Source organism: Petromyzon marinus, chromosome 52 (assembly GCF_048934315.1).
Source record: "Petromyzon marinus isolate PM22_M1 ecotype Great Lakes invasive population chromosome 52, UKy_Petmar_22M1.pri1.0, whole genome shotgun sequence".
NCBI classification, from domain to species: domain Eukaryota; kingdom Metazoa; phylum Chordata; class Hyperoartia; order Petromyzontiformes; family Petromyzontidae; genus Petromyzon; species Petromyzon marinus.
In genome coordinates this window covers 13,161,052-13,179,307 of record NC_133718.1, presented here as the reverse complement: position 1 = coordinate 13,179,307, position 18,256 = coordinate 13,161,052, and the positions used below count along the sequence as shown (strand labels likewise).

At 45.4% G+C, this 18,256-nt stretch overlaps 1 protein-coding gene across 1 annotated transcript in view; it reads left to right on the top strand.

Annotated features, from left to right (window-relative positions):
• LOC103091702 (atrial natriuretic peptide receptor 1) overlaps nt 1-18,256 on the top strand; it is a 110,289-nt gene that overhangs the window by 26,578 nt on the left and 65,455 nt on the right. The window contains exon 2 of the mRNA XM_032973985.2: nt 17,019-17,215. Coding sequence (XP_032829876.2) covers nt 17,019-17,215 — 197 coding nt within the window. The remainder of the gene's footprint in view (nt 1-17,018; nt 17,216-18,256) is intronic.

The window sequence follows — 18,256 nt, the reverse complement described above, 5'->3', positions numbered from 1 at the left end:
GTGTGTATGGTCTGGCTGGGTGTCCGGGGTGTCGCAACTGGCCTGGATTCTTTCTTGGGAAGTCCCGCGATGTTGCCCGGAGCTGGCTTGTCTCGGGTCGACTTCACCCTGGTATCCTCTTAGTTCCATAGTTCCATAGTTCATTTATTTGGTATAGCCCTGTGAGCCATTCGGCTCTTGAATCGGGTGCAACCGCAACAAACAAAAACATGAACAAGAAAACATCTTAAAGTGATTATGTGACTGTGCAAACAGAAAATCCAGGAAAAAAACATCAAAATATTCCTGAAATAGCACCGTACATCAACGCTGTGTGCAAAAATCCCAGTGGTATGCAAGTCAAACAACAAGAACAACAACCACAAGACAACTAAGATTAAGGCCATCAGTCTAATTCCGTACTACAATAAACAAAACATGGCCAAAAAAAAAAAAACGTTTTCGAAATCACCAAAATAAAAGCCATAAATGCAATGTAACAGTGATCATAGGGACTGTGACCGAATTTTTAACAATAAACTACATAAATAAATTATAACACCAAAATCTAGAGCCATATTTTAGGCCACTGAATAGCAGTGGCAGCTAGGGGTGTACAACTCCTCTAGAGCAGTTTTGAGTGAAGATCGCATAGGTAGTGAATCAAGTTGCAGTTTATTGGCAATAGCATTCCAGACCCTTGGGGCATCAATAGCAAAGGCCCTTCCTCCGTTTTTTGTACGGCAATAGGGAATGTGAAGCTGGTAAATGAGCGAAGACCTGAGGTCAAATTTGTTCTTTGAAACAGAGAGGAGATCCAGTAGGTAGTCTGCGGATTTTTTTGTAAGTACATCGTGAATAAATAAGATCTGGTGCACAAGCCGTCGAACATTAAGATATGTTAACTTTGACCCAATGTAGAGATCACAGTGGTGAGTCCTATATGGGCAGTTCAATGGAAATCTTAAGGCCGAGTGATAGATGGAATCAAGCTTCTTCAGTCCAGTACTTGGGGCTGATTTATACACGATGTCACAGTAGTCAAGTAGAGGCAGTATGGTAGCTTTTATCAATTCCAAACGGAACATTGGGGGGAAGCAGTGCTTGTGTCGATACAGAAAACCAATTTTTATTTTTGTCTTTTTACCAATATAATCAATGTGATCTTCAAAATTAAGGTTTTGAATCCAGGATGACCCCAAGATACTTATAGATCTTGACTTGCTCTATTTGATAATTATTCAAGGAATGTAATTGGGGAAAAATAACTTCCTGCTTTAGTCCCGGTGAGAAGCATAGCACCTTGGTTTTGGAGGTATTCAGGACTAGTTTAAGAGAAACTAGCTGATGTTGTAGTTTGTTGAAATCACCCTGGAGCTTAGCAATCACGTCATCTGGAGAGCGGCCAGCAGTAATCAGTATCGTGTCATCTGCAAAAAGATTTACCCTGGAATGATCCAGGTCAGTGCCCAAGTCATTGACATAAAGAGAGAATAAGAGGGGGCCGGGGATGGAACCCTGTGGAACCCCTTTTGTTATCTTAACATTGTTTGACCTCCAACCATCTGTGAATACAGTTTGGGTGCGAGAAAAGAGGTAATTTTTTAACCATTGTACTGTGTTTTCGGAAAAACCAAGGCAACATAGTTTACTAAGCAGGGTATTGTGGTCTACTGTATCAAAAGCTTTGGACAGGTCAAGAAAAAGACAGGCACAGTACTGCTTATTATCAAGGCTATTGTAAATTTGATTCAAAGAGTCTAATGCAGCAGATGTGGTGCTGTATTTTTTTCTGAACCCAGATTGTTTTAGATGTAGTAGATTGTTGGTGGACAGGAAACTGCTAATTTAGTAGTTCAATAATTTTTCAAAAAATTTCATCAATGGGGACAAAATTGAGATAGCTCGGTAGTTATTGGGATCATCTTTAGGGCCCCCTTTGTGAAATGGACGGACATAGGAATGTTTCCATTCTAGAGGAACTGATGCTTCTTTGATGGACAGGTTGAAAATATGGGCTATAGGTTTGTATATTAGGTAACCAACAGTTAGTAGAGCAAAGACGGGAAAACTATCTGCTCCGGTAGAGGAGGACCCTTTGAGGTAGGACAGCTGTTTCAGAACATTACTTTCGTGGATTGGCTGGAAACTAAATTATTTTAATGTTTGGACAGGGGTGTATGAATTTGCAGGAGCAGGGGTGACTCTCAATACATTATCAAAAAGATTACCAGCTTCAGAAAATGAAGGTTAAAATTGTCAACTATTTTTTTGGGATCTGAAAAATATTCCTCATTTCGGTTAAGCTCAACGGGTAGATTGTCTGTTTTGGATGCCTTTTCGATAGATTTGATTGTTTTCCAAAAAATCCTGGCATTTCCATGTGATTCCAGGAGAGTGGAGGAAAAGTAGGCATTTTTTGCATGCCGTATTTTTTTTACTTATCTATTCCTTAAAATCCTGTATTCTAGCCAGTCATTTACCAAATTACTTTTCTGAGCACATGCCCAAGCCTTGTCCCTAGTTTTCATGAGCTTTGTAATCAAAGGATCATACCATGGTGGGCGGTTGCCTTTAGTTTTAAATCTAACCAACGGAGCATGTTTGTTAAGAATTTGGAGAAACGTGTACCTGAAAGTCTCCCAAGCCGTAGTCAGGTTGGGGATATCACAGACCTTATCAATATCCGAGTGATGCACATCATTTGTAAATGCCTGAGTGCTGAAGTGCCTCAAAGAGTGCTTAGCAACAATTTTAGGGGGGGCTTTGGGTCTGGCTGATGATCTCACCCCCAAAATGAAGGAGTGATCACTAAGGTTATTACCCAGTGCGAAATTGTGAGGGGCATTTGTCAATAGGACGTCAAGCAGAGTTGACTGTCCCAGATTGTTTAGGTTGGGTCTTGTGGGGACATTTATTAATTTAAACAGGTTAAATTAATCTGTAAAATGTGTGGCCACGGTCGGCGGGTTTAGCCAATTCCAATTTAGATCACCCACTAAAACTATTTACCTTTAGGGAGCCCCCCAAAAAGCTCTCTCAGTGCTGATGCAGCTTCAACATCCTTCCCACAAGGCGGTCTATAGCAGCACACTACCAATATCTGTTGATTATTTGGGAGAGTTATTCTGAGAGCCAAACCTTCAAAGCATGTGGTATGGCCTCCTGCAGTGGTAGCAGTAGATCTCCACGCAATTCCGGGTCCCTCCACAGGTCTGCCATGGTCGCTGTTGATGTTGATCACGCTTTGGGCTTTTGAATTCCCGGATGGCCGCTGCCATCTCCTCTAAGGTCGCCTGAAGATCATTACCCATGCTGGGCCCGGCGGCCGCCATTGTTGCTGCTCCTGTCGGCTCCGCTGGTCCTCTGGCTTCTTTGCTCTCCATCATTTCTGATACCTGTGCCACTATCTGAAATGGCGCACTTGCTTCTTCGTGGGCTGAGAGGCACTTTAAGAACCACATCTAAGTCTGGTCGCTCTCCAGCATAATCAGTAGTACAAGGCCGCTCCCTTGAATGAGGCCTCATATCCGCTCCACCACCACCAGAGCGTCCCGGGCCACCTCATCCATCCATGGGAAGGCCACAATTATGAGCGCCAACAAGGCGCTATGGTATTCCTTCAGCGACTCGTTATTTCCTCTCCGCTGGCATAAAAATCGCTGCCTTGCTCTAGACGGAGGGCAGAAAATATCTGCCATCCTCTCGTAGGCCTGTCCTAGTGTGGCACATTGATTCTCTGGAATCGTGTATAAAGCGGTCAGTCCTCCGTCATCGAGCACCGTGGGCAGCATTAGAAGGGACTCATCCTCGCTCCATCTGCTGACTTTGATGGTGCCTTTGAATCTCTTAACAGTCGCCTCCAGTCACCGTAAATTCCTTCATGGGACCCAGCCTTCGTGTGCGCTCCGCCGGACCTCAGGCTGATTCAGTGAAGGTCCGCGGTGGTATCTCGTGTGGCACATCTTCATCCGAGATCCTTGCTGGCCGTAGCTCCTGCGTGGACAAGTTGGTCGAGGTCCGCGATGCAGCTTGTAACAGTGGCCGGACAGTTGATCATTCCCACCTGCTGTGCTGCGAGGGGGAGCGGCGGCATCTGCCTCCCCAGAGCCCTAGCTCACCACGTATTGAATGGCAGCGGTGGCTCTGGCTCTTGCGTCTCCATCCGCTGCACTGCAAAGGGAGGCGGTGGCTGCATCCCCGGAGCTTCAGCTCACCACATGGCAGGTGTAGGTGGCGGCTACTCAGGACGCGCAGCATTGGCTCTTTTTTCCTCTCTCTTTTTGATTATCACCGAGATAAGATGGTCCAGTCTCTTTGCTATCTGTTCCCAACTCTCCTGTCTGGGCGACTCTGGATCCCTGATCTGTGGCAGGCCCTCCACCTCCTTTGGGAATGTAATTGGCGACGGGGTCCGGCTCCCGCTGGGTTCCGTGTCTCAGGGACCTGGGGCGCTTAGGGACGATGTTTCTTCTTCTAAGAGATCTCCTCTGCAGGTCTTCTTTCGGGATACAGTAGACTGCATCCCACTACTGCCATCAGTGTAAAAAAAAAAAAACTCTTTGGAGACATCCATGTTTGTAGAAGTGGAGCTTTATTTCTGACTTAACCGTCAGCTCCGATGTCGTCCACCTTGGTCGTCGATTAGTCCCTGAGCAAGCGCCCCAATCGCGGGCCTAGCTCCCCCTTATACACTCGCTCGGCCACGCCCCTATCGAACAGTGGCCCCCCCACTCTAGTACAGTGCCTTCTGGCCACCTGTTTCCAATTATCTCAACGTGTGCCTTCTAGCACTTTCTTTGTACAGTCCCTTACAAATGTGTACATTGTGTTGTACAGAATAGTACATCCCCACATGTGTTGTGCCGATCTTCATAGGCGCTCGCTAACAGCACTTTCCCCAACAGTCGGTTAAGGCTTGGAGAGCGGTTGTGCAGTAGTAAGCTCGCTGTGCTATGATCCCGGTTTGATTCCCGCTCATGGCCAACATCGGTGACGATAATCTGAACCGGTCCTGGGCATCATCGAGGTCGACTTCACCACAAATAAGTAAGTGGTGCAATGTGTAAATGTCGCCACTAGGGAGGCAAAGGCGCCCGGGCATGGTGCTGGCCACCCACCCCTCGTTTGCCGTGCTGACCTTCATAGGTGCTACTCACCAACAGCACTTTCGCCAACAGTCTGTTAAAGGCTATACAGGATTTTTTTGTCTTTGGTGTAAACACAATTCTACTCTGCCGCCTGAGCCTCTAAGATAAGTGCCCTCATGTGGCTAATGCATCATAATGGCTTGCAGGTTTCTTTCAAAGTGGGCAAATTACTCCCGCAGTAACACAATACACCGGGATGTGCCGCTGAAGAGGAGCCATCTGTCCATCGGAAAACATTTTAATCGAGGAAGCTGTTGGTCAGACCGGAAATCAACAATTTAGAATAGCGCCAAAGGCAGTGCTTTAGGGTGCGTGTGTGTGAATCTGGGATTTGGTTTCGTCTCGTTTGTTTTGAGGCCCCTCACCCCTTTCATACTTGATGACTACGCACTGTTGATATCTATCCGCCCCCTTAATGTAAATACGAAAACACCAATAAAGGATGCATTTTTAAACTTGCAAATCATTCACAAATGTGTAAAATAAACAAACAAAACACATCTCTCGTCACATATCCGGCCCTCTGCACAAAAGAAAATAAAATTAGTTTTTCCATATCCCATCACCCACACACGGACCTCCAAGAATGCACAATATGTCCGTGATTATCAAAGAAAACTTACTTTTTATTGCCAATAAGCACATGATTAATGTATATTGCAAACAATCAGCGTATACATTATTTTATATTGCCAAGAATCAAACTTATGATTCATAAGTTACTTGAATATATGCAACAAAGTAAAACACATTTTACGTCTATAAATTATTGAATATGCTGTCGCTAATTGGTACATTAACACGGTTTTGTAATGTTGTCAAACATAAAACACATACAAAGAATCAAACTGAGCACCAAATATGTAATCGAAGATGTGGGATTAATGAATACAGAAGTCTAACTTTTCAATTTGTGCTCCTATTAATGTAATTCTTTCGCCAGAATATTAAATCATAGATCATATAACAATCACAATACATATTATCTCGGCGTTTTACTCGTACATAAAAAAGCAGATCAAACGAACTATATTTTATTTCACCAAATAAGGCCCACTGAGCTATATAGCTCTTTTTCAGAAACGACCTGGCCTCAAATGATAGCTCAAGGAAGTGGCTAATCACGTGGAAATGTATAATATCCAAATACTGTAAACGCATGTTTCTAAGTGTGGAGGGAAAAACCGGAGGACCCAGAGAAAAATCTACGTGACCACGGGGAGAGAGACATGCAAACTCCAAATATACAGGCATCAGGGTTAGGATGGAACCCACGACCTCCTGAAAACCAGGCAAGGTAGTTAACATCTCGCCACCGTGGCACCCCTAATGTTAGTGGTTGTGTTTGGAGTACAGGACGGTTGTGGTAAGAGCATGACCAATGACAGCTGTCTGTTAGCTTTTGTTTCAGAGCCATGGGTTCTCTATAAGTACAGTATACATATACAAGAAACGTAGATTTGTTTACGTGTAGAGACAGCTATGGGAAGGCGGCGTATTGTCTGCTTAATAATACCATTATTATTGTTTACTTATTGTTTTGTTCTTTGCTCCAAAATGACGCTAACAATACATTTGTGACTGGGATCATAAGACTCACCCCGTGTCTTTCGCCCTAAAATACAGGGAGTTCGGTGGTGGGGTGGGAGACGTGCGTCTTATAATGCGGAGGATGCGGTAAATGTTTGTTTTTTGAAGCGCTGCATCCTTCCAAGCTAGCGTGTGTGTTTGTGTTTACATTGTGCTTGGGTTACCACTTGCCCGCTCCTCCCTGGAGGACCGTGGTTTGCAGAGTGAGATCCCAAGCGAAAAGCCAACAGCCCCGCTCACTGGACCCAATCAGAAACAAAAGCAAAAGACATTTCCACCGCTTAGTATTTTGGCGAGCGTGGACTGTGTTAACGGCAATATGTCTTTAATAAAGCCAGCGTCCAAGCTGAATACAGTTTAAAACTCCCCCAAAGATTACGCACGAGGGTTCACAGGAATGCAGTGCAGTGGCATTGAATAAGTCGCTCCATAGTCTGTGCCGTGTGTGGTTACATCTGGGGTGGTGCGCACAGCTCCTAGTTACTCATCTCACTCTGCATGATACAATTATAAGCAGAGAGCAGTCAAGTTGATTGATGATCCAGCACTCACTGATTCACTCCGGTCAATCGCTCACTCACTGGGCGGCCAATCGCCCTCTTATCACTCTTCTATCGCTGCTACCATGGTTGCTGTTCCCGTGAACGTCACTCGTTGATTCCTCCACCCGGGTTGAGGACTTATTGGTCTACCAAACTGTTTCGTCTCATGCATCACACTGTGTTCAACTGCTGCACACATGCAGTCACTCACTCATTCACCCACTCACCACACTACAGGTCACCTCACTTCTCTTTCTGCTTCTTCTCTCGCACCGCTCCACTTTGGAACTTCCTGCCATCATCTCCTTTCCCAAATGTTTATATGGTCTTTGTCAATTCAATGAACAGATTAATTAATATCTCTTGCACCTTCCATTGTGCTGTTTGTTGCTGGCCGCTTGGTGTGTTGCGGTTTTTGCTCAACAACGGAGACACAAAAAAACCCCAGTGTATTCGAGTGCGTGCATGTATGTATGTAGAACTTTTTTGCACCGTATGTAGCCAACCGTGCTAATTGGAGGTGCGGGAGAATGACAACAACCTAAACACAAAAAAGCAGTTGAAAATAAATTTGTTTTCAATCGAGATTTAAAGTGCATAGCTCCATTGGCTTTTTAATAGCACAATGATTTGCAATTCAGCAGCATTCGGCCTCACACGCAAAATTAAATTGTTTGGTGGAATAATGATCAGTGTGAGCACTGAGTGACGGCTTTTACAACAAAAAGGTAAAGAAGTCACAATAAGTTGACTCTTTCTCTACTGACTGCGACACAGCTGGCAGAACACGAGATAGCAATTACACGTTTTGTTTTTTATGTCATCAACAGGGCCATGAAACAGACAGCGAGAGGAAGTGTTGTGCTTGATCGAATTTTAAAGCCATCTAGGACCCGTTTGTATTAGCTTAAGCAAGCCGGACTCTGCTGATGAGACGTTGAATGTTGAAACCGGTCCAGAGATTTGCTTGTTTTGAACAAATGCTTCTGAAATGAGGCAGTCCCAAAATGAATTTTGCGTGGCCGACGGGATGTGTGAAATAAATAAGTTTATTTGCTTTGTGTGGCAGGACAGTTATGTGAAGGAGGCATATTTACTGCTGATTTATTTCCTAGTACATTATTTTAAAGTAACTTTTAAAGGTAGCATGTCTAGATTCAGCTGGAATGAGTGAATGCTCCTCCGATTTAGAAACAAACGTGAGATACTTTAATTGGGTTTAACTCATTATTTATTATTTCTCTGTCGGGCAGCGAACCAGGTAACCTAAGTTTAATTACCGGCCATGGCAAACATGACCAATTAGTACTGTTGCTTACATACGTTGCGAAATAAGTTCAACATACATATATAGAAAATTGGCAGTTAGCGATATCTGACACGGTGCTGGTGCACCACTACGACTTCGCCTACCCCCACCGACTAGCTGCACGGTGAAGTCTCGCCAAACCACTCTCAAGATGAACATGCGGCCACGGGGAGGCCTTCATCCAGCAGTGGATCGAGAAAGGGTGCGATAAATTACTATTATACCTTTGGGATTCCCTATTATACCTTTGTGATTCCATCTAATTATGTATGGTCTTGGATTATTGAATGCATTACCAAATACAGGCATTAATCGGATGTTTGTTTTTGGGTGGGGGTAGGGCTGGGGTTACGCGGCGGTGTTGCAATCAACGACGTCATGGTTTTCATAACCCAACACAACCCCAATGATGAGTGATGGGTTTTAATTTAATAAATAAATAGACCGTCGAGAAAATAAACGCGTGCAAGTCACCAGCTGGATCGCTGAGGTCCGCAAATGCGCATTTCTGGCCGTGTTTTTTTACCCGAATAAGTGCAAAGAAAAACTCTTGGCCCGATGTGTTTTGTTTCCGTTTTAACTTTAGTGTACCAGTCCAGTTGTGTTCGTTGGTGAAGGCGATGAACGGCAACGCTCAACCATGCTCGCTGTTTAGTCTCATTCGCCCACTCGGTATGGAGACGATGGCACATTTTTGGAGAGCGCACGCAGGATTGTTCCTTGTATGCCTCATTTAACGCCGTGCATGAATGTTTCCAGTGCTGCTTGTCGCAATGGTAGGCACGCTGGCACTGGCTTGCAATCCCATTCCATCTCCCCGCACGGCATTCTAAACAATGGGGGGTGGTGATTGGTTTTCTGGAATGGTAATACCCCGGTTTAGGTCGGGGATGCGTTCCTGAAAGGTGCGATGACGAATATCGAAACGACGTAAATCAAAGCGATGTTTCCACAAGAGCTAAACAAACACAACGGAGGATAGGGTGAAAGCTATGTGAATGCGCGCATCTTCATCCTAGATGTACCCACGTGATATTAAGCTAATTTAAATCTAGATTGAAAACTCGTTTCTTTAGAACTGCTTTTAATGTTCAGTTTGTTGTCCTTGTCCCGCGAAAGAAGTTCAACATACATACAAACATTAATACAATTACTAAAAATACTGTACTCAACACTAGTTGAGTATTCTTAGTTTTTTCGGTAAAGTCACGTTGAAGAGAAACAACAAAATAACAATTTTTTTATTGTTTTATATATATTTTGTTATTTTGTTGTTTCTCTTCAACGTGACTTTACCGAAAAAACTAAGAATATGAATTACTGCAGTCACGAAAGCTTTAAATCAAAACTAGTTGAGTAGTTCGTGTACAGGGGAGGTGGAGGCGAAGGCTGAGAGGCAGCGGATACGAGAAAGGACGGACGGTACCGTCAGCGACGTAAGTGTGGGGTTGAGGCGACGCTAATCAGGTCGTGGTGTTAATAAAGTGATGACGTATTTAAGAAACGACGTAAAAGGAGACGTAAATCGGGGTATTTCTGTACCTGAAACTCTTCCCGCTGACTTCTGTCCGCCTCAGCGGTATTGATGGGTTCACCACAGTTAGTCAATCACGAAGTCGCGTGTGGTGGAGTAAACGGTAAGGATTCTCACCTCTTTAAAGACGTCTGGCAGCGTGGATAAGCAGTGAAAAAATGTCCACTCGAGAGGCGCTGTCTAGTGGAAGGCCTCTTCTGCCAGCAGTGGCAAGAGCAATAAATTGCAGGAATGCTCCTTTACCTGTCAATGTTTGGTCAACGGGGACTTGCAACTTGGCCTTTAAATGCAGCAGCTGTTTCATCCTTTGCTCCGTGACGCGATGATTAGTCCATTTGAAATTTGTTGAGGTTGGTGCCAACTCCCGCATTAGCGAGCATCTCCTTTTAATCAGATTGTTGGCAAAGTCGTGCCTATGACTCCATTGCCACCGGGGGCTAGTCGCCAAAGTGATGCGTTCCGCTCGTTTCATCACGATGTTGATCACACCCTCACAGTACGTCATTGTCCGCAATGCATGCAGGCCTTTCAGTAGACACCGTCATCGCATCAAGCGTCATTGGCAGCCATTGTCTATCCACTGCTGAATGTTGAAGGCCGACACTAAAACTACAGTGTTGTGATTCCACAATCCATAAATTTCCACATGATCATAAGCCACTTCGTTCAGCTATCATTTGTGGCCAGGTCGCTTCCGAAAAATAAACTAATCGCTCAGTGGGCTTCACCTGGTAAAATAAAAAAAAGTTTATTTATAAATAAGGTTTTTGAATATTTTCATATTGGTCGTGAAAGTCAGTGTGAAAAAAATTGTTCAGGTAATTTTTTGGTGATTTTCTTACCTTCACTATACTTTGCACTGCTATCTTCTTTTTGTATTGTTTGTTGTTGTAACTTTCTGACTGGCCCCTACTGTACATCTTTGAAAAGGGCTTTATAGCTCTGCGGATTTATCGAATATCAATACATATGTAGTGGGTTCGAATTAGGTGCACACACACGACTCCTTGGGAGGCAACGCTGATTTATTAGAACGGTAAGTAATATAACACTGCACATAAGGTGGTGACCACCGACCTACTCTAGCTAACACACACTTCTCAAATACTCTAGCGTGACCCAGCCAGGTGGGCTACTGCCAGGTCCGCTGACTGGAGGCTTGACTCTTCTTGGCGTCTTCACGATGCATCTTCGTTCTTGATACGGGCAGCCTCGAACCTCGTGAGGAGGCTGCTTATATGGGCCTCGGCGTGCCCGGGCCCCGCCCCGGCCACGCCTCCCTTCGAGAACCCTCTCGAAGCCCCCCTGCTGTCCACGTGCCCTCCGAGGTGCCCCCTAGGCCCCCGGCCCCCACTGGGGTCCAGTCACGTGTCCAGCCGGGGTCACAGCGAGTGCCACGGCCTCACACCACCCTCGTGGCCTCCCGAGCCCAGAACCGGCCCTGACGTCATTCCCGCCTCCAGCCGGGATGACGTCATGCGTGTGTAGACCCGCGTGGTCATGACGCTCCCCCGCGTAGTTACATCACGCTTGTGCGTGTGTACACAGTAGTGATGCTACCATCACTACACATAATCTGATTCTGAGGTTCACGGTTCGAATCCAGCAGCCGCCCTTATTAACATTTAGAATAAACATCACACGTTTAAAGTATTTGGCTGCTATACATTTCCACACTATAAGCCACTTCATTGAGATATCGTCTGTGGCCAGGTTGCTTCTGAAAAAGAGCTACATAGCTCAGTAGACCTTGCCTGATCAAATAAAAACGATCTTTTTTTACAGTTTTAGTTTATATACTTCGGTGTGTGGTAACCGAAATAATACTACACGCCATCTGCTTCACAGTGTAAGATAAAATATTCGCAAGAGTAGGCCCTGGTCTGCCGAAGTCAAATTCTAAAATCACTCAATTGGGATAATGCACACATAGCAGCAATCATTATCCCCTACTGCCAGATTAATGTCCCAGGTTATTCTGGCAAATGAGACTATCCTGGTCTCCAATGTTTTCACCTGGTTAAACAAAGTAAACTTGAACTTCTGTCAGTCAAATTACAAGCGTGCATCTCTCCGCGGGTGTTTGCATAATTTTCTAATTGTGTTTCACTTCTTTGCGAGCGTTTCTGAACCGTACTGCACGGCTGGCAATGCGCACTGGTTGAAAACGTGTTCTTCAGTTAAAATTCTATTTCGTGATAAAAGTAACTTTTTCAAAAGCAGTCCTTCCTGTTCTTTGTTTCCTCTTTATTTAATCATATCAGTCTGATACTCCCCGCCCTATAAAGTATACATCTTCATAAATAAACTATGGGGAGACTCACCCCAGTCATATGAATGTGAAATTTCCACCACCGGCCTCTGCAGGGCTGTAAATGGGAGATGAGCACCAATGCTTCAATGCATATTTGAGCAGCAGGGAAATCACTCTGCCTTGAATCATCAATTTATTATTTTCATAAGAACTAACACAGTATGTGTATGTCCATGTAGAGCTGCTGCCTAAAACAACCTGTTGCCCGGGAATTTTAGTCATCCATGCTGAGCTCCCTATATCTAAATCTGCAATATGAACCCAGCCCAATTGCCTGTGACAAATTCATTCCAAAGGATCCATACTCTTTGGTTCTTTCGGTAAAGTCGCATAGGTATAAAATATATTAAATCACGGCATTTTGGGCACAACACAAGCGTCCGTCATCAGTTGGAACCACAGCAAGAGACAACTGCTTTCGTGACTGCAGTCTTCTGGACAGACCTGTTTCCTCACCTGAAGAAGGCTACATGAGAGCCCACAGCGTTATAGCAATGGTCAGCCATGGCGGAGGTATTAGTTTTGCCGTGTTTCAGATCTGCCTTGTGTTCGCGAACACGGTCCGAGACATGACGTTTCGTTTCCCCAATGTAACAATCACCACAGGTGCAACTTAGTTTGTAGACTCCTGGATATTGCATGTCAGGAATGACATCCTTCACAGATGGGATTAGATCACGGATTTTGTGTACTGTACTGAATCGGACCTGGATCTTGTGTTTGTTTAAGATTTTAGCAATCTGTTTGGTAACGCCTGCTATGTATGGTAACGTGATAGTTTTGATCGGCGTCTCAGGGGGTTGTTTCTCCATGGTTGGAGAAACAGCTTTGCGGATAATGCGGTCCGAATATCCATTCATCTTAAGGGTCTGGTGTACGTGTTCCAGTTCACTGGCTAGGTGGTGTTGGTCAGAAATGCAGCGGGCCCTATGGTTTTTGATGAAGGAATTCGTCTGTGCTGGATGGTGGTGGGAATCAGGTTTCAGATAGGAATCTGTGTGGATGGCTTTCCTGTATACAAGTGTCCCAAAGAGCCATTAGGTTTCTTCTCAAACAAAACATCCAGGAATGGTGAAATTGATGGATGGGTGTATGGAATTAATGTGGTTGAGAAATTGGTTCAATGCTGGCAGGCCATGTGGCCAATTGACGAAAGTATCATCCACATATTGTATATCGTCCACAAGAAAGGACGTAGAGTGGACGTCTGGATGGCATCTGTTTCAAATTTCTCCATGAAAACATTCGCTATCACTGGTGATAAGGGGGAAACCATGGGGGTACCTTCATTTTGTTTGTAGAAAGTCCCATTCCAGGTGAAGTAAGTGTTGGTAAGGCAGTGCCTAACCAGAGTAAGAACATCAGGATTCAGTCCCTGTTGGACTAAATCTTCAATTATTGCTAAGGTGTCAGGCACTGGAACCTTGGTGAACAGAAAAACCACATCAAAGCTGACGAGAAGATCATCTGGGGACAATGAAATGCCCTTGATTAGAGAGACCAAGTGAGCTGAATTATGTACTGCTGAGGTAGTCTTGCCAGTGAATGGAAGCAAGGTGTCAGACAGAAAACGGGCTAGCTTGTAGGTAGGTGAGTTGATAGTGGAAACGATGGGCTGAAGTGGAGTGGCTTCTTAATGGATCTTAGGAAAACCATAGAATCTGGGTGGTCTAGAATTAGAATGTTTTAGGGAGAGCCGTTTGACTGGTTCGATAAGCGAAGTCGAACTGGTTTTTGTCGTCAGGCTGTTAGTAGGATCTTTGTTGATTTTGGTGTAGCTGCCATCATTAAGAAGGTCCTGGATTTTGTTGTTGTATGTGGTTTTATCCATGATGACAGTGGCATTGCCCTTGTCGGCCGAGAGGATGACTATGTCATCCCTCTTTTTCAATATTGCGAGTTCAGAGCGTGCTAATGTTACTAATGTTTTTTTTTAGCATTTTTAAGGATGGTGGCAATTTCACCTCTAGCAATGTCTGTCGGGATGTGTCCCAAGCCTTTGAGGGCTACGTCGACCTGGGAGATTATATCATCCACTGGGATATGTTTAGGGGTGACTGCGAAATTCATCCTTTTAGCTAGTACCGATTTTAGGCTGTCGGAGATTGGGATGTTACTCTGATTGATGACAATCTTGTTAACATCTAACTTTTTAACGTGTGAATCAGGCTTCTTTTTTGACAGGAGGTTGCATTTAGCGATCAAGTTAACTTTACATTTGATTGATATTGAATTAGCAGAGGAGACTGTCATGTTATCTACATGGTCCCAATCAGAAGTGGACATTTTATCTGTTAATTTTAGGTGTGATTGTAAGAGAGTCTTGTCTAAACTATCAATTTCAAATCGGAGCAATCTTATTTTCTCTGAGATTAGTGATAGGCTGGCTTTAAACAAGATCCGTTTAGCATTAGGAGAAGTGACAGCAGCAGATGTGAGTGTAAATGCGATAGGTATTACCTTGTTATCGTGGCATCTCTTGAGGAAGGTTAGCGACTCGATTAGCTGCGCCTTCAAATCTAGATTCATTCCAAAGGATTTGGTCATAGGCAATTGGGCTAAGCGATGGGCAGCATTGGGCTTTCGTGACTGCAGGAATCCATACTCTTTGGTTTGTTCGGTAAAGTCACGTAGAAAAATAATAATAGATCACGACGTTTTGATCGCCACACAAGCGATCGTCCTCCTGAGGAGACGGGCATTGAGCGTATAAACGTGGTGCCATAGAAGCACACTATAACAACGGAATTCATTCTCTTTGGTTCTTCCTCCTGAGGACGATTGCTTGTGTGTCGATTGAAACGTCGTGATCTATTATTCATTTTCTACGTGACTTTACCGAAAGAAACAAAGAGTATGAATTCCGTTGTTGTAGTGTGCTTCGATGGCACCACGTTTATATGCTCAATGCCCGTCTCCAACTCGCACTGACCAGCACAGTGAAATATGTTAAAATGACCCCCATGACCCACGTGGCATTGAGGGAAGCCCTGATCATTCAGCCGGATACAGACTGGGAGAAGGGATGTGCCTGTACTCTTACACGGTATGTATTGCACATACGGTACTCACTGGCACCCTATGAGCCGTGAGAGCTCTACAGATGCTAAAACACTCTGGACAAACTGTTATGCGCGTACACAAAGCACTCGCTAAGAGCTCCACTTACGACGCATACATCTATTGTTCATGGGTGGGGGGGGGGGGCACATTGGCTGCTTACATCTCCTTAATGCCCCGTAGAGAAATATGCACAACAAAGGAAATCAGAAGTCTGTATGTGTGTAATGAGAACGGCCACGGTAGTGTAACGGTTACTGCGCTGCGCTACGAACCCAGCGACCCGGATTCGATTCTCGCTCACAGGCAACATGAGTGAAGATTGTCTGCACCGGTCCTGGGCCTCCCCAAGGTCGACTGAGTACCCGGTGCAGTGTTTGAACATCGCCACTCGGGCGACAAAGGCGGCCAGGTGTGGTGCTGGCCACCCACCCCCTCGTGTGCCATGCCTTCATAGGGTGCTCAGTAACAACACTTCCTCCTGCAGTCTGTTCATACTTTATGGGGGATCTTTGTATTTGTAATGAGAACGCTGTGTATGGTATGAGCATACACAACGGTATTCTTGTATGGCAACAGTAGAGTTTATAATGTATGCATCTACTGTAGATGTGTCTGCACACACTCAGTGCATATTACAGATAATGTTTAAATTGTATTATTCATCGTTAAAGGGCGTTTCAAATCCAGCTGGCTACCCTAGTTATTACTGTGGGTGTATGAACCGTGAATCTAAATGCCGTCTGCTTCACGTTAAAGATCCCGTGGTGTCATTCGAAATAAGTAGGCTATTGTGTGCTGGCGTCTCGGTCCAAACTTGCAAAATTTGAAAGATTGCTGAATTGTAAATTTCCATAGAAACAAAATAATTTCAACTTGTAATATGAGGCCTCTGCCACCTCCCAGTTTTCGCTCACTCATCAATAGAGAGGATGACTAAGAGGCGAGAGGATGAACTACAGACCAGCAGGGAAAAGAGCAGGCACGCGTTCAGCTGAAGCCAATACATTCCCAAGCTCTGCGGTCCTCTATTTATTTCGGTGTTATCAGCCAATTAATGAGTGTTTACCTACGGGAGGAAAATTGAAGGTGTAATGACTATGCAGGGAGGAGCAGGTACCGACAATTTCTCAAATAAAAACAACCCACGTACATGGGGGAAATACTCGATCCCATGCAGATGGAACAGATCGAGTCGACATTTTGTGTACTGCCTTCTGCTGGCGAGCAAGGGTATGGCACCTCGACGCCCACTGGCAGGGAGTTTCACAATATCTGTGTACAATCAACATAAATCTTCACCCTCACAGTGCCGGATTAAAGGCCACATGCATAGCCACCATCACCAAGCTAAAAAAATCAACAATGGCACTTTCCTGCGAAATTGCCAAAGACTGCATGTGTGAAAGGCAGGTCCTACTTTTGCGACAGCAATAGGAATGGCGCGAATACCAAAGTGAGCTCAATTCTCAACGTTATTCCGTGCCAGCTGCTGCTACGGACAGTTGTTTCACGCGGGCCCCCCGTCGTGTCGTTGCAGTGATCTACTTCTCCTGCAGGGCGGACGACTTCCGGCGCCTGATGATCCATGCGCTCTATGTGGGCCTCTCCCTCGACGACTACGCCTTCATCTATGTGGACCTCTATGGCGAGAGCCTGGTGGGGGCCCAGGGCATGCCACGGCCCCCCTGGCACCGCGGCGACGCCAACGACCCCGCCGCCAAAAAGGCCTACCAGGTGCACGCCATCGCTTCTCTCTGTGGCGGGGACCCTCTGGGCCCTCCGCAGCGCCCTCTTTGCCTCCTGAAATGCACCCTCATTCCAGCGATGTGGAGGGTTTCGTGTAGATCACACAGAGATGTGAAAAAAAACTTCCCCTGTGGGCCTCGTATGAGGTGATAGATCACTTTTACAAAAAATAAATTTACATTTACATGGCATTTGCTTCGGTTCTGCAGCAACCCAAAGCGTTGTACATCACAATCTCAAACATTTGAATCGGCACCCCCAGTAGCAGCTGTCCCTGTGTGGCGCAAGGTGACTTGGTAGCACCTGGCCTGCAAGCTGGGATCAGTCTGCCAGTAGGGGACGATGATTGCAATGTGATCTAGCCGAGGGAACCCCTAGTAGCAGCTGCCCCTGTGAACACAATGTGACTTAGCACGTGATCTGCAAGCGGCTATCAGACTGCCAGTAGGGGGTGACCATTGCTATTCTTTGGAATTTGTTTTCCGGAAAACCGATTGTTTATGCACACAAAGAACTAAACACATTTTGATACCAACGTTATTCGAGTGATTCAACTCTTGAGAGTGTGGTGACGCAGCTATCCTGGCACACTGCACTGTGAACCCGGTGACCAGAGTTGGATTCCCAGCCATGGGTAACATCAGTGTAGTGGTGGTGTAGTGACATTGCGGATGTCACTATGTGGTGCTGGCCCTAGAGAGGCACGGCGTGCGATGTACTCACATCGCGGACATCACGTATGTAGCGACATCGTGAATGTCACTGAGTAATTCCAGCTCTAGCGAGGCACGGCATGCGATGCATTGTCATCGTGGACACCCCGTAGGTGGTTGTAGTACCAGCCCTAGAGGGGGCTCGGTGAGCGCTGGGATCGCACAGTGGCACCACGCGTGGCGTGCAGTGTTGACTCCTACAGGAGGGAGTGTGAGAGTGTCAGCCATGGGATGAGGTTGCCCTAGGCCATGGTACTCTGGTTGATCCTGGAAGGCACGTGACAAGATCTACACAGGGGCCCCAGGTAGGGGCTAG